The 17,390-nt window shown below is 40.4% G+C and overlaps 1 protein-coding gene across 2 annotated transcripts in view; it reads right to left on the minus strand.

Moving 5' to 3' along the window:
* Positions 1 to 11,494: 11,494 nt before the first annotated feature.
* The window catches only part of SLC39A8 (solute carrier family 39 member 8), an 88,141-nt gene continuing 82,245 nt past the window's right edge, over positions 11,495 to 17,390 (minus strand). For both annotated transcript variants that reach the window (XM_047718091.1, XM_047718089.1), the window contains exons 7-9: positions 16,618 to 16,825; positions 16,244 to 16,428; positions 11,495 to 13,439 (exon numbers count right to left, since the gene is read on the minus strand). In XM_047718091.1, the coding sequence (XP_047574047.1) occupies positions 13,290 to 13,439; positions 16,244 to 16,428; positions 16,618 to 16,825 (543 nt within the window). In that variant the 3' untranslated portion in view covers positions 11,495 to 13,289. The remainder of the gene's footprint in view (positions 13,440 to 16,243; positions 16,429 to 16,617; positions 16,826 to 17,390) is intronic.

The raw sequence follows: 17,390 nt of genomic DNA on the forward strand, positions 1-17,390 counted from the left end.
ACTTATCACTTAAAATAACAGAGGCCCCTAATGGCTAATATTGATTGATTGAAAACAGATCAGCACTAAAAAAAAAAAAAGTGTTATATTTAATAAAATGTTCTCTGCTCAATATTATACTATTTTTATACTGATCTTGAAATAGCACTAGCAAGTTCTGTATTTTAAAACCAGGTTGAAGGATGATCTAGTTTCTTTGCACCCTCTGAGTCCCTTTTAAGAAAGTTTTTTACCTTCGCAATTTTATGTGAATGCTTCACAAATCATTCCTTTCAGCTCTTATAAACAAAGAATTCAAGGAAGATACTTCCCACTGTTTACTCTTCAGCAGGAAAATACCACCTTCAAAAATACCTTTCCTTGAATATCAATCTACCACCATTTCTTCAGTAGATGAACCCCTGAGTAGATCTCCTCATTGGATGAGTAAATAACATGAGAAAGCCCGTAACAGCATCCCAGGATAAGAACTCTGAAGTTTTGTCAGGAGATCATTCAAGCCCGTGATCCATAACACAGATGGAAGCAGGACAGCTATAAAGAATGCTACTGGGAAATTGGGCTGAATAGCTTATGTGAGTATCCTTTTCCTTAAAACCCATGACCCATTCCCCTGTGGAGGTGTGAGTTAGCTCAGCGGCTTAAAGACACGGGGAAGCCATGCGAAGATGAAGTCCTAGGAACCCATCCTGAGAGGATGCTAGCCCTATACTTGTGCAGGTAGGGTTAGCATTGCCACCTAACTGGGTTGTACAAAAAGAGGAGTTCCAACAGGCCACTTTCAGGGGCAATGGCCCACCTCAAAGCCTTCTCTGATTTCCCAGGCCTTGTGACCTTGTGACCTTAGGCACTTTCTTCTCTCCTTTCCTCTTGGAGATTATGTCCAACCACACAACTTTTCAAAGCTTCTCTCCACCAAAGCAGGGTATGAAAATAGCTACCTTTCCTCAGTCCTAGAAAGTCCAGGCCCAAAAGCCAACTCCAAGAAGTGGGGAACTAGAGTGTAGGCCTGAAATTGCTTCTTTTGTTTCTACTGGGCAGCAATCAGGCACTCCCTACAGCACTAAGCAAAGAATGCATAATGATGAAAGCTCTAACAGGCAGGTATATTTATTCTCTCCTCATTAAATGCTGCTATCTAAATGGCAGAGCATGGGTCATGACTGAGCTTGACTCTTACTGATTTAGAAGAATAAGATACCACCCTTCCTTCTGGGTGTTTCAGAAGCAGGGTAATCTCAGGGGAGAAAAAAAAAGATTTACCCCTCTTTCCTCTTGGATTTTTATTTAAATTATTGTAAGAATACTAAAATGAGATCTACCTTCTTAATAACATTTGCAGTGTATCATATGATATTGTTAACTATTGGCAAAATGTTGTACCATGGATCTCTAGAACTTACCCCACTTGGGGTGATTGGGTGGCTCAGTTGGTTAAGCATCCAACTCTTGATTTTGGCTCAGGTCATGATCTCAGGGTTCCAGGATGAAGCCCTGCGCTAGGGTCTGTGCTCCGCGAGGAGTCCACTTGTCCCTCTCCTTCTCCCTCTGCTCCTCCCCTTCCCTCCACTAGCTCACTCGCTCTCTCTTTCTCTCTCAAATAAATAAATAAATAAAAGTCTTAAAAAAAAAAAAACTTACCCCTCTTGCTTAATTGAAACTCGATTCCCACTGGTTAGCAGCTCATTATTACCCCCTTCACCTTGTACCTGACAGTCATGGTTCTGTTCTTCAATTATATGATTATAACCATTTTAGATACCCCTAGATAAAATGCCTTTAAGTAGATGGAATCATGCATAAACAAAACATGTGTTGACAAGGAGGTAGAGAAATGAAGATCTATGTACACTGTTGGTGGGAATGCAAAATGCTGCAGACACTACAAAAAACAGTATGGAGGTTCTTCAAAAAATTAAAAATAGAGCTACTGTATGATCCAGTAGTCCCATTCCTGGGCATTTATTCAAAAGAATTGAATCAGGATCTTGAGGAGATATTAGCATTTGCATGTCCATGTCAACATTATTCACAATAGCCAAGACTTGGAAACAACCTAAATGTCCATTGGTGGGTGAATAAATAAAGAAAATGTGCTACATAGATGTGATGGAATATTATTCAGCCTTAAAAAATGAAGGAAATTCTGCAATATGTGACAACATGAATGAACCTGGAGGACATTATGTGAAGTGAAATAAACCAGTCACAGAAGGACAAAAAATACTGCATGATTCCTCTCAAGTTTGGACATATAGAGAAACTTCTGGGGGATGAGTGGAAAAGGGTGGCCAGAAGGCAGTGTGTGATATCAGAATTTGCATTGCAAAAGAGAACACTAGGGAGGAATGAATCAGTTAGTTTTTGTTTTTTGTTTATCTTTTTATAAACATATAATGTATTATTAGCACCAGGGGTACAGGTCTGTGAATTGCCAGGTTTACACACTTCACAGCACTCACCATCTCACATACCCTCCCCAATGTCCATAACCCCACCACCCAGTTTTCTTTAAATGCTAGTAATTGAAAGCAACTTGAAAGTGTTCATAAGACTAGGAAAACTGACATTACATACATCAAGAAGTCCCAAAAAAGGGGGTCTGCATGGAGGAAATTTGATAATCCAGCTGCTAAGGATGTCACCTTGAACCACACTTCCACTTTCTACCTTGCTTGCCTCTTCAGCACTCACCTGGGCTCTCAGGTTATTTCCTGTCAGGGTCCCAGGATGAGCTCGCTGAGGCTGCCGTAGCCAGGTACCACTGACTGAATGGCTTAAACAACATAGATGTATTGTCTGACAGTTCTTGAGGCTAGAAGTCCAAGATCAAGCTGGGTGTGAGGTTAGTTCCTTCCAAGGGATGTGAGGGAAAATCATCTCCATGCCCCTCTCCTGGCTTCTGGCAGTTTGCAGAGGATCTCTGGTCTTCAGCTTGTCGCAGCTTCACTCCCATCTCTGCCTTCAGTTTGTCATGGCGCTCCTCCTGCATGCACATCTATACCCAAACTTGCCCTTTTCAGAAGAATACCAGGTGTAACCGGATTAGGAATCTACTCTGCTCCAATATGACCTCATTTTAACTAATTACATCTACAATTATTCTATTGGCAAATAAGATCACATTCTGAAGTACTGAGGGTTAGGATTCCAACACAACTATTTTTTTTTGGGGGGGGGGCACAGTTTAATGTATAACATTAGAAAAACCGCTGCTCCAGACATCATATCAAGACACAATGTCCCAAGGAAGTGGAAGCTATCTCTTCCTCACTCCTTTTAAGAAACTTCTCAGGAGACATACTGTCTTGTCTCAGTGCCCAGAACTGTTTCATATGCCTACCCCTAACCAATGTCTGGTGAACGGGTTGGAAATGCAGATATTTGGAAGCAAAATTCTCCAGAGAATGCAATTACTGTCTCAACTTGATAGACAAGGAGAAAGAGCATAACAAGATATTACACATGTAATATATATGCACACTCACATTTTCCAGTCATCTAAGTTGTGAGCAATTCTCTATTTTTACTGATTGCATTTATTAGTTTTTTTTAGAATATTCACTGAAGAAAATTAAGGAAGTATTAAAAATGACAAATTTTGAATGATTCAAATTCCAACTGAGATTTCTTCTTTTAAAACACTGATATATCCATGTTTATGGAAGGAAGTTGGAAAAAAATCTTAATATCTTACAAAGAACCAGTTTAAAGCCATTCATAATCCCATAGAGATCCCCCTACTGATGCATTAGAAAATATATATTTATACCTATAAATACATATAAATAAAAATTAGGATTATAGTGTATACTGCTGGGTAGACTGCTTTTTTTAGTTAATATTAATTGTTTTCATTTCCTTTTTTGTTGTAGTGTCCACGGTAATCATATCTGGTGTCCCTTACCTCAAACGTATTTACAATCTACAGTGTAAATGATGTTAAAATGTATACATTTGGTATCAATGGATACCATCATATTACCTGGAACAACTTACCTCCAACATATTTATACTTTGCAGTGCAAGTATACCAAGATACATACATTTGGTTCCAATGGATATCCCAGATAATATATGGTATAAATGACACCAGTGTAACGATGCCAAAAGCATCCTACTGGTGATACCAAATGTATCATTCGATATAATTAATCGCAAAAGCCTTCCATCTCAAGTTAAGTAACAAAGTGAAGTTCTCGGTTCCAGCTACGTGTTGTTAGAGAGCGTCTATTCAGAAAGGAATTACACATTACTCAGGAAGGCCAAAGTCATATTGTCAAATGTTACCTCTCTGTCAATTATTGCTTATCTGACTCTCACTCCAGCCTAAGAATTCCCCATTTGTGCTCAATTATTATTTGTCGGTGTCTACCTATCTGACTGCCCGTGTCTTCTCTCAAAATACCTTGAATGGTGGTATCAGTGGTTTATATTTTACATGACCATACCCCCCACCATCCTCCTGACGTGGGTTCCGACTCATCTTGTATCCTCTGGGCCTGGCTTCAGTAGACATCAAATATATGCTTTACTGAACAAATGAATGAATTCATTCGTTCACGAGAGAACACGCTTAGATGTTTTTTTCTCATTTCCTGCAGTAGTTTACTTAAAAAAAAAAAGAGGTAAGGTTGGAATGGTTAGTTTTTAAAGTAGCACTTGGAAGAAAGTGAAACGTAATGGTTCCAGTACTAACCTGGATATTAGATTTAAGTATTAGCGAGGCATGTGCCTAAAAAAGGCAAGTGTCTCTAAAAATCAAGTGATAACTTGACAACCAGGTGATGGTTGCTAAGAAACTGCATTTTTCTGTGAACACATGGTGTATGAAGTATGGCCTAGATTCATATCCTACATAAAACATCTTCCTTGGAGTTACCTAAAAAGTCTGATTTTGCATGGCTTGTCAAGGCGCATAAGTTACTCCCTCTGCTGTGCTGCTCCTGCTATTAAAAATCACAATTCTATACATAGAATATAATTTCAGCAACATTGTCTGTTCTGAACCTCAGTTTATTTAGATTATAGACAGAGACCCCCGTAGTCCCAAAGGGTTTCAGTCACTACTGAGGAAAGCTCGTCACTTTTGCTACACTAATAGAGCTAAACACAAAAATTAAAATACCTATCGTGTTTCTGGATTCCAAAGTGAAATAAAAATAAGTTGGATATTATCTGCACGTTTAGACTTTGGTTCACGGCCAGTGGAACATAGTGAAGACTTTGCCATACGCTGCCCCAAATAGGAAGTCCACCCCGCACCTTAACAATGGGGGGTCCAAAAAGTACTCAGTGTGTGCTGAATTCAAGAGCTAGAAAATATATAAATTATGCTTGAAATAAATATCTTGGTATTAACTGCTGTATTCCTTTGAAAGTTTTTATTGCAAGTAAGAGGAACTCAAACCAAATTACCTAAAGCAAATGAAAAAAGACATATGGAGACATTAGAATAAGTCCTTCACAAAACTGAAGGACAGGCTGAAAAATTAGAGATAGACCAAGGGTGTCAGAGGTGTGAAACACTGAGGACTGAATGACTCTCTTTCCACCCCAATCCCTAGTTGTGTCTCCCACTTCTCTCTGGGTCTCAGTCCCATTTTTCTCTTCATGCCAGTGATGTGGACACCAGCAGTTCTGGAGTCACATCCAAAAGAGCTTTCACCATGGTGGGAAGTTGTATGAAGAGCTTACGCCCGGCCCCATCTGGGCGGCCTATACAGCTCGTGTTGCAGGGGTGGGGTAGGTGCAGTGGTTAACAAGTCCTCCAGAACCCCTGGGGATGGCAGCAATGATTCCCAAGAGAAAGACTGAAGCTGTGACAAGAACAAGAGCTGAAGTCAAGGTCAACAGATGTCCATCACTCCAACCGTGTCATCAGTGACTTTAATACCACTAGGGCAAATGAGCAAACGAGCCCCTGCCTTACACAATATTACCCCAAATGTTCACTATTCTAGAAGTCTTAAACTTCTTTCACCTTAAAACAGCAAGAGATCGCTACCACAATGCAGTGGGTTCATCTCACGTGCATCTAGAAAGCATGCAACACAGAATTCTGTTTTGTTTTGTTTTGTTATTTTTTGAAAGGCAAAAAGCAAAGGTGGAGAAAGGTGAAGGATGCAGAGGAAGTACCTTCTCACCAGTTTCTAAGATTTCTAAAAACCAACGTTTCCGAGTTCATTGACAATCCCTCACTTAATCACAAGAATAACAACCTTAAGGCTAACATATATAATGAATCCCATTGCCTATTTACAGGTGTCTGCCACAAATAGGAGGAGCCTCTCTGTTCTCTGATTATATGCTGGAGTGTCTGGTTTTCTCAGTCCGATAGGCCTCCTAATAATTCATAGTGCATTTTAAATGAAAGAACAGAATACATCTACATGGGAAAGATTCTCATAAGGCACAAACTGCTTATTTGGTATTTACAGAAACGTACTCACTCTTCCTGACCCAGAAATCAGTCTTTATTTTAAAAGAAGTGATGCTTCCATTTAAGAAGCATTGCCACACAGGCAGTGGGATTTTTCATCTATTCAAAAGATATTTATCTGCCAGAAGTGTGATAAGTCCACTCCATTGCTAATCTCTCAAAACATCCTAGATATTCTCTGTTTGAATAGTCCAACAAATTAATCGAAGCCAATCCTGCCCTATTAACCTAAAAACACTTAATGCATGTCTTCTAATCTTCTTTAGCCCCCTATGAATTTTCAGTTTGCTTTCAAATTACACTAACTCTACTCCGATTTTACCCACTTCAGTGTCTTACTCTCTCTCCCTAATTCACAGAGCCACAGCCTCTTCCAAGCTAAGACATTTACTGCTGATCATTCCTAACCACAACAAGAAACAAATAGCCCACTGAACCTAAGTAAGGGGGGCAGTTCATTTATTTACAAAGGGTTTCACTGCAAATACACAGGTGGGAGTTAGGGACCCCACAACCTGCTGTTGACAGCTGCTACATGAGGTCAGCAGTGGGGGAACTGGAAGGGGGAAGACTTCAGTCATGCTCTACTGTGACCGTGCATCCATACCCCAACAACAATACACCCAACCATACAACACAACCCTCTGCCAGCTTTCAGCTCCAGCCTGGCCTGCAGTTACAAATAGAACCCTTTCCCAGGGTTGCTGTGAGGACTAATTTTTAGAGTGTGTATGTTATCACAGGATGAACCAAAAACACCTTTGATTTTATTTCCCACCTGCCTGGGCCCTGGGCCTGGGCAGTCCTTCTACCCTGGGTGAAATTGGGGCTAGCAAAATGACTATTCTGACACAGGACCTGGGGGGACATCAAGTCCTACAATCATATGGTTTCAGGTCAATTATGGAAAGTATGCAATCCAGTATACTAATCAGTAATTCCATCTTTATTCAGAGACAAGACACTTGGGAAGAAATCCTTGTCTTTTATCTATTACTACCTGTGTTTGTTAACTATGGCTTCTGGCCCCTTCAGAGTAAGTGCTTGAATGGCAGAGAGAAAAAGACACATAGAAAGTTCTCAGTTGAAGGGTACAAAGTGTGTCTTCATGTGATCTGGACTTATAGGTACTTAAAGGCTAACTCCTCCTTTTACTCGCACTTTTAGGATTTTTCAAAGGGGCTCCAACCCAACGATGTATTCTAGTTCTCAGCTTGTCCCACCTGACTAAGTCCTTGGTTTCCTGGAAGTCTACCCAGTACTCACCTTCTCTGTCCTCAGGATGGTATCCCTCTTACGCATGACTTAAAATTGTTCCAGACCAGGTAGATCCCTTACCTACTGCATGGCTCACACCAGGCCAAGGGAATATTCATGTATCCTTTATCCAAAAAACTCTAGGACTGAAGGTCTAGCTGAAAGCAGCAGCATCTCTCCCACTTGACCTCCAAAGCCACTTGCCAGCAAACTCTCAGCCTCTCTGTTTCCTGGGAGAAATCAGACACCAGTTCGCCCTGTCCATCCTGACTGTGCGAGCTCCTACCAAGGATTCTGCAGGGCCCACTGGTGGATCCTGCCCCCAAATACAGAACTAGATGGGTTTTATATACTTCTTCAGCTTCTTAAGGGAAGGAAACTTTTTTGACTTGAATTCTTCCTAAGAGACTTTGCGTGTAATTCATATTTTTACATCTTTATTTTTCTTTCCCATACCCCTGATCAGACATTCCTTTGATGACCACAAACATGGTCATAAATTATCCACTTACTGGGGCTTTACCACAGATTGGTCCATATAGGTTGTGGGGATAACACGCATAATCACTACAGTAGGAATTAAGCCATCACGTAAAGTTTAACACATGCAGTCCCTACCATTAGCACTGTTCTTTAGTATTCTTGCTGTGCATATGCAAGCTAAATGACCTTAAGATTTGATGTCTCCAATGGCGCATCTAAGTACCTACAAAACCTAGTAACAAATAACATTTTTGTCCCAACTTTGCTTATGCTAAATAGCTGTGACGATCCAGTTAGAGGAGGGTGGAGGGATAAATGATTTTTAAATGTTATTTTTGCCAAGATCTGCTAATAGTACTTAGTTTCATAGTTCTTGACATATGCCTGGTGAGCAGAAGAGTTTTAAACAGAAAGATCAAAGTCCATAGGAAAAGTTTTATTTCAGTTTCCTTAGAATTTAGACCATCCTGTAAAAAAAACATGGGATTTCTTCAAGGTAAGTAAGTAGTACTCACAACAGACCAAGCCAGAGGAACTACAAAGGAAAGCTCCAATGTGTATGAACAATTCTGTTTGGAGGTAACACTGATCAGGTGGGCCAGTATAATTAAATGGTCAAGGTGACAAGGAATTAATCTGAAAGAAATCATAAGAATCCCTAAAAGAAGCAGTTCCCTGAACTGGCTGTGTCAGAACCATCTAGAATAGTAAGTTCCCCAAGTGAACCAGATAACAAACCTGTCTGCACCTGAGAAGGCTACTAGTCTACCCAATATCCATCCTTTGCTTCTTCTTAGTAACAGAACACTGATTTTATTGGTGGTAGTATATACAGCTAGAAGCAACATTTCCCAGCTTCTCCTGCAAGTTGGTGTGGCCATATGACTCATTTTGACCAGTGAATGTAAGTAGCAATTGTTATATGTTCTTTCTGAGAAAGTTCCTTTAAGGGGGATGAAGAGCTAGGTGTGAATTTTTTGTTTTCTACCCGTTCCTCCCTTCTGCTATGTGGAATTAGACTTTAAGACTTGATTTCTCTAGCAAATGTCTTAGAACATGAAGTCATCTTCAAGTCAGAAGCCACAGATGACAGACTGAATCCCCAGTGACCAGGCGCTGCCATGCCAGCCCCACACGGCTTCTTCCACATTCTTTCATAGGAAAGAAAGTAAAGCTGACATGTTTAGGTGCCTGTTATATACCATCAAAGCCTAAACACAGTGATACTGGCATTTCCTTGGCCTTACCAGATCCCAAAAGACGACTTTCATTTTCACTCACCTGTAACTATCTCAACAACGCCACCTGGTTGCCAGTGATAGCAGCATGTCCTTTGGAAATGTTAAAAGACGGGGGAAACGCCCATCTCAGAATTAATGGAACAGGTCTTAAAGTTTTTAGCTCCTCCTGTTGCCTTGGCCTACCTGAACTCCTCCTAGTAAAGCCCCTGCTTATGAGACTTACGGAAGTTGGGAGCCTCCAATACAGGAAGTTCAATGGCCACCAGGGAGTGCTGTGTGCACAGTCAGCACAGAAAGGCCGCTAAGGGAAATAAATGCAAGCTCGCTCAGCTATTGCAAGCCACAGCTGGGAGAAGGCAAAGTGTCAGTGAGAACGCAGTTGTAACAACATCTGGGTGAGGAAATTTATTTTTTGCAGGGTTAAGAACCTCTTGTCCTCTGATGGACCTTAAAGAAACGGAGAGAGAGTCTGGAAATCATGGTAGCCCACTGATAAAAAAAACCACAGTGAACTGCCAAGGAAGTCAATGGCAATCAGAGGGTAGGAGCAGACTGGCAGTCCGTCCCCTGGCACAGGCAATCCATGATTAGCTCTGGGAAGACACCTACCCTAAGTATCTGGTAAGTTTCTAGTCCTATTTTGGTTCTTCTCAATTAATTCATTTTTTAAAATTTGAGCTCTGCTGAGTGAAAGCCTTGTAGACATAGCAGGGTTTCCTCAGCATCTCAAGATCATTACAAAACGTCAGTTGGGGACCGTCAGATGCCTGGACTCCCACGTTGGTCATTTTAGGTAATTGCCATAGAAATGAACGTGGCAGGGTTGGACTCACCAAATGAAGAAGAAATTATCCTGAAGTAGGGTAAAGCCGTGTTGCATCCACACATTTACGCATACTGACATACAGGTAAAGGAAAGGAAATAATATTCTTCTAAAAGGAACTAGGATAAATATTAGACTTAAAACTAGGAAGTTAATTCTGGAAGCTGTGGGTGAATTATTATTGATATGAGCTATTTTCTGCTAGGAAAAATAGTAGTGTCTGGAGACTACTTAAGGTAAAATGAAGCCATTAGAACTTCCTTCTTCTCTGCTACTAGAACTGCATGCCTGTGCCCTCTACCACGTGACTGCAGCACTTCCTACCACACTGGTCCGACCTAGATGACCCCCAGCTGGAAGTGAGCCACCCAGCAGAGCCCAGGGTGCATCAGGGGAACCTCGTCTGCAGACCTGGGAGCCTGAGAATAACCAGCTGTGAGCCGCAGGTTCTTTGGTGGGTGGTTTCTCCACGTCAGCATAGCTAATGGGGTCAGCTACATCCACCAAATATTTGTGTTGAAATCCTGACCCCCCAAAGATGATGATATTAGGAGAGGGGACTCTGAGAGATGTGAAAGTCCTTAAGGTGGAGCCCACATGAATGGAATTAGTGCTCTTCAAAGATGCTCCAGAGAGCTCCCTTATCCTTCCCCTGCAGGATACCACAGCAAGAAGGATGCTATCTATGAACCAGACATCAGATCTGCCACTGCCTTGATCTTGGACTTTTGGACTCCAGAACTGTGAGAAATAAATTTCTGTTATTTATAAGCCCCCGAGTCTGGGGTAGTCTGGATGGGCAAAGACAGGGTCTGATTCAGTACTCAAAAAATGCCAGCTAGTAGTAGGCATTTTTTTTAAAGTTCGATAATGCAAAAATAGAAGGACATAACCCCCAAAATTATGCATTGAAATCATTGTTGGTGTGTCATAGTAGCATCTTTAAAGTTTGCAAATTACAGAATCTTCAACTGGTATCATGAATGCCTTGGTATAAGACACACTAACTGGTTTTTTGAATTGTTATCTAGGGTAATTTAAAAGCAATCATGGTTTTCCATATCCTACCTTCTACCTGCAACCATAACCTCCAGTAAGTAGCAATTTTCTTTTTGGGCCTTTATGCCCTATTGCCTTTTGTTCTCCCTCATAGTTGAAGAAAATGGTCAAAAGATCAATAGGTGGAGAGAATCATATAAAGCACCCGGATTGCCCACATGCACAATGATCTACACCAAATGAGAGTTCGTTAAGCTGTCTTGTTTTAATATCATGTTGTACATAGCTTCTTAACCCAGACAAACAATCTGTGCTTTTAAAAGGTAAAGATTATTTCTTAAGACTGAATGTAAACAGATTAAAGGATTAAAATTGATTCTACGTTTACTGATTAATCTTTACAGTATTTATTTGCTAAACATCTTTGCAATAAACATATCACCAACTTCCTATTTCTCTCTCTCCTCATAATGCCAGATACATGGAAGTCACTCAAAAGGATACATATTAAAATGAATAATGAAGGACACAATGCACAGCTTCAAAGCCGTTTACTATTTGGTCAAACAAGAATTTTTTTAAGTTTTTTTAAGTTGTCGGTCATAAAGTGAAATCGATATTAACAGACACGTTAAATGTTGATCTAATCTGCGTTATTGCTGTGTGACACCACCTCATGGTCTGTAGGAAAATGTGATTCCTGAGATCATTGTTGGCTTTTATCCATCACTTGCCTCACTGTCAATCATCTCTCCTGAAGTGACGTGGGAGTGTGAATTGGGGTTAGGATGCTCAATTGCAGACCAGCTTTCTAGAGCAGCTAAAGGAGCAAATAGGCCCTATCACCTAAAAGATGTACAAAAATAACCATGGTGTGTGGAAGTTGTTTTCAAGGTATGCCATACAGCAAAAATGTAGACTGAACACAGAAGTCTTTTCTGATCACTCTCAGTCACCCATAAGGGATGTGTTTTCTAGTTAATCAGTCCTTGATATTCTGCAGTCCATCTGTTATTTTTCATTTATTTAAAATATCCTCTGCTAAATAATCGTGTTTATTTTTAAAAGTAAATTGCTTAAAATTACATTCAGTTTCTTCCTACAAGCCAACATAGTCTCTCCCTTCACAACACAACACACGGTATCCTGAAGCTGAGGAGCCCCAGCCGCACACGTTCTGCCATGTGCTATGGTGCGATTAGAGCCTAAGTCATTAAAAATAGCAAGTCTGGATTTGTGTGGGATCTGGGAGAGCTTTCACTAAGAGATAAAGTATGAGATAAAGTCTGAACTTAGTAGGGCTAACAAAAATTTACTTATATCATAATTCACTTTTTTTTCAGAATGCTTTTTTAAAATTTTTTTTTAAAGATTTTATTTATTTATTTGACAGAGCACAAGTAGGAGGAGCAGCAGGTGAGGGAGCAGCAGGCTCCTCACTGAGGAGGGGAGCCTGACGCGGAGCTCGATCCCAGGACCCTGGGATCATGACCTGGGCAGAAGGCAAGACGCTCAACCAACTGAGTCACCCAGGAGCCCCTAGAATGGTTTCTAAAACAATCCTCCAAGTCCCTGACCGGTATATGAGGCCTTGGAATCACTTCTATCTGTGTTGTATACATGCCAATCCTCTTCTACATTTGAATGAAAAGCACTGGAACAAATTAACTGAAAGAAAACCACTCTGAAACCGCCTGAGCTTTTGAGCCCGCCATGGAGGTTTAAGGGCTTATAGGACCTAGCTTGTATTTTCCTCTGGGTCTGGGTGTCTAAATGATTGTAGAATGCATGAAACATGAAGAAGTGAGTATTAACCAAAGATCCCGTATACCAGCCTTTCCGAAGGGAACCAAAAACACTTTGAAACAATTCTCACAACAAGTAACGGCCTATTTAACAGATCTGAAACCAATAATCAGTTTTCTTGACCTACAGTTGAAAACGAAATTATCTTTTAACTAAATAGGATAAGCTTAAAAATCCCTTTGGAGATGTTTTTATTTATTAAATGCCTTCATTAACAACACCATCTTTCATTTCCCATTACTCCAATTCGATTTCTCCTGCATACAAAGTAATGAGCAGAATGGCTGTGAATCCAGTTAACATTCCAGCATTCTGAATCATGAAGTAAGTAAAATCGGTTTTTCTTCCAGTGATCTTTTCTCTCAGCATATCGTTCATCTCTGGAAACTAAGAGAGAGAGAGAGAGAGAGAGAGAGAGAGAGAGAGAGACATTGTTAGATAACTGTTGCCATCTGGTGGTAAAACGTAAAACAGTCACCTAGAGATTTCTTTGGGGGAGGCAGTTAGGATTTAATTCAGATGTGTGTATGTTCAGTATAGAGAGCATTAAAGGGATATGTCGCCGTATCAGACACCAACAGGAATAAAAGTATGGAAATAGTGTTCCCCAAGTGAGTGAATCTGTGAGATGGGATTTACCTCATCTAACGCCTCCTATCTGTCTCTCTTTGTCTGTCTCTCTCCCCCCTACTCTCTATGCTCCATCCACACCATTCGTTCAGGACCTCACATGCATCCATCCTCTTTCCAGCGTCAAAATCTTCACACCTACCCAAACTGCTATCTGAACTCTTCTGCCTCCAATTTTTCAATGAGCTACACCCTTGAGGTTTCAGCTTAAATCATACTTTGTAGGAAGGCTTCCCTTAGGCCCTCCTACCTTACATTAGATTCCCCTAACATCATCTCTCACCACATATATTGCATTTCCTCTTAGCTCACAGATTTTTTTACTTGTAATTATTTAGTCATGGAGTGTGATTTTGTTCACTGAATTTCTAGTTTCCTCTCTTTAAAGACAGAATGCCCCACAGATGCAGGGACTGTGCCTCCTTTGCTCACTCCAGTGTCTCCAGTGCCTTACAAATTCCAGGCCAGAAACTGTGGATACGGCCGAGATGCCCTTCAACAGATGAATGGATAAAGAAGATGTGGTCCATATAAACAATGAAATATTACTCAGTCATCAGAAAGGATGAATACCCAACTTTTGCATCAACATGGATGGGACTGGAAGAAATTATGTTGAGTGAAGTAAGTCAAGCAGAGAAAGTCAATTATCATATGGTTTCACTTGTGGAGCATAAGGAATAGCATGGAGGACATTAGGAGAAGGAAGGGAAAATGAAGGGGAGGAAGTCGGAGGGGGAGACGGACCATGAGAGACTGCAGACTCCGAGAAATAGAGCGTTTTAGAGGGAAAGGGGTTGGGGGGTATAGATTGGCCCAGTGATGGGTATTAAGGACGGCACGGATTGCAAGGAGCAGTGTGTGTTATACGCAAACAACGAATTGTGGAACACTCCATCAAAAATTAATGATGTACTGTATGGTGATTAACGTAACATAATAATATAAAATTAAATAAATTCCAGGCCAGGAACATAACAGCAATCAATAGTAGCTGATTAAGTTAATTTTTAGAAATCACTATGCATTTAATTCCTGTTCTCTTCGATTTGTTGCCTTCTGCTTGGTCTACCCTCACAAAATCTTATGGCTTTTAAATAAATCATGTGCTGTTATTGAAGGCTGTAACAATCTCCTTACTATGAAGGCAATTAAAACTCTAAGTTCTGTGCTTAAAATCTACCCTTACTCAGTGAATAAACTCTACAGAAAAGGTTCAGTAAGATCTGTAAATGTCAGCTTTCTAAAACATATTCCAAAATGATGGGCTATATATACAATGGCACAATGTACCAAAGAACCAAAGAGGTCTCCAGAATCTCACCAATCCATGTGCCTGATTGAAGAAGCTGTTACCAGGATCAAGTGAGTGAAAGCTGTGAAACTACTCCAAAAAAAAGCAAAACTGCTGTAAGGGCATACAGCATCATTTATTAGCATTATTTCCTTAGACTAAACACTTCTAATAGATTCCATTCTTATAACAGAGAAAGAAGTGATGCCCTAGCACAGATACAATATGAGACATTAATTCTGTGAAGAAAAATATAAATGCAGTGACGGTTCCCCGAGATGAAATGCTCGCTCCGATAAAGGCCTGCAAAGAGCAAGGAACAGAGCTAGACAGTTACCATTTGGAGCTAAGAATGCAGATGAAGGAAGCTAAATTACTAAATTATGTATGTAATACATATTCAGTTCCAAATGCAAAGGAAATGTTCCTTGATTTGCATATATGGAACACATTTTCATTTTCTAGAAAGCTGTCCATGATTCATTTGAAAATGCACGGGGCACAGGACTATTGATATTCTCCCTCTTACACACATATGCACACACACACACAAACACATAAAGACGTAGACAGAGCACCAACATAAACAGATACAAATATATACTGACCCAAGTCGATGTTGTCCAATTTCAATTTACCAACTTTAGTTCAACCCAAAAGGCTCCCACTGTTTAGAACTTTGAAATAACAAAATGCTATTTACTCTAACAATTTATTCCCTTCTAAATGTAACATCCTCACCAAAGAGAGGGGAGAGGTCCCATGGGGACATATTTATAATAGAATACAGGGTTTACCTCCCACAAAGCAAAAAACCTGGGAAAATCTCTCTACTTTAACAGAAGCACATCATTTCTTTTTTTTTTTTATATTTTATTTATTTATTTTACAGAGAGAGAGATCACAAGTAGGCAGAGAGGCAGGCAGAGAGATGGGGAAGCAGGCTCCTGCTTAGCAGAGAGCCTGATGTGGGGCTCGATCCCAGGACCCTGAGATCATGACCTGAGCTGAAGACAGAGGCTTAACCCACTGAGCCACCCAGGCACCCCCATCATTTCTTTTTCTATCAATAAGATCCTAGATCAAAAGATCAGTGAGAATAACTTTCAAATTACTGCTAATACAAGATGTCTGTTGAATCAAAAATGTTTCAAATTACAACAGAATTTCCACACTGTGGGAAGCAGAAGGTTACCTTTAGTCAACTCATAACCCAGATGTTTAATTCTAAATTTTAAGTTAAAATAAAATTTTAAAAATTTCTTACCATATCCGCCAGAGAAATATAGAGGAACATGCCTCCAGCAAGGGCAAATATAATATTTGGAGCAAAATTGTTGCCCACCAAAATGCCAAAAGCTAGCCCAACATAGCAGGAACACGCCGAAAGGAAATTGAATAACAAGGCTTGCCGAGTGCTCATTCCTGCGCTGAGTAGGATCACAAAGTCCCCTAGGAAAAGAAGAAAATACCAAGGGAATAGTTTTGGCTATTTTTGGATGAGAAAAGATAGGCATCAATGTCCGATCAGGGCTCCTCCATTTTGATGCATCAGTGGGATTTTTAAGAGTGTGTCGTCTAAAATGTCTCACTCCACCAAAACCAAGAAGTGACTTTCACAGTATGAACAGAGCCTGTTACCTAACTCATGAGGAAACTCTTCACACAGAATCGCTATAGAAGTACTGAGTCCCTGAAGAAGAGACACGGTGCAGGAAGCCCCAATCGCCAGGCCGTCAATGAAATTGTGGAGGGCATCACTGAGTGTTATCATCCAGGCAATGGTCCCTATTTTTGACAGTTTGGGTCCCTTCAAACAGGTACACGAACTTGACTCCGTTTTGCCATCCTGTAAAATAATAGCAAATCAATCAACAAAATAACCAACACTTTTTTCTTAGAGAGAGAAACTGAGAAAGAGTGCATTCGCACGAGCTGGGGGGAAGAGGCAGAGAGCAAGAATCCCAAGCAGGCTCCAAGCCTGAGCATGACATGGGGATTCGATCTCACTACCATGAAATCACTACCTGAGTGGAAATCAAGAGGCCTACGCCCAACCCCCTGAGCCACCCAGGCGCCCCAATAACCAACATTTCTTGAAAGTCTCAGAGATACACAGAAATAAGAGGTGTGTTATGTATTAAGAAAGACAAATGGTCCCAACAGAGAATCTTTCATAGTGGTTAAGAACTCCTAATCATTTATGACAACAAAAACTTATAGTAGGGAGAAAGGAAATGAATAGGTTGACAGCCCTTGAACAAGCCACTTAAAAGACATTTTACTCTGGTTTCCCCTTAAAAAAATCCTTTTGATTTGTATGAACAATTCTTACTACTGCCTTCCTAAAATGTAACAGATACTAACCTAAGAATTTCATTCATCTGCATACTTTAAAATAAAGGTAAATTTTT

Source organism: Lutra lutra, chromosome 2, assembly GCF_902655055.1.
Source record: "Lutra lutra chromosome 2, mLutLut1.2, whole genome shotgun sequence".
Classification (NCBI taxonomy): Eukaryota; Metazoa; Chordata; class Mammalia; order Carnivora; family Mustelidae; genus Lutra; species Lutra lutra.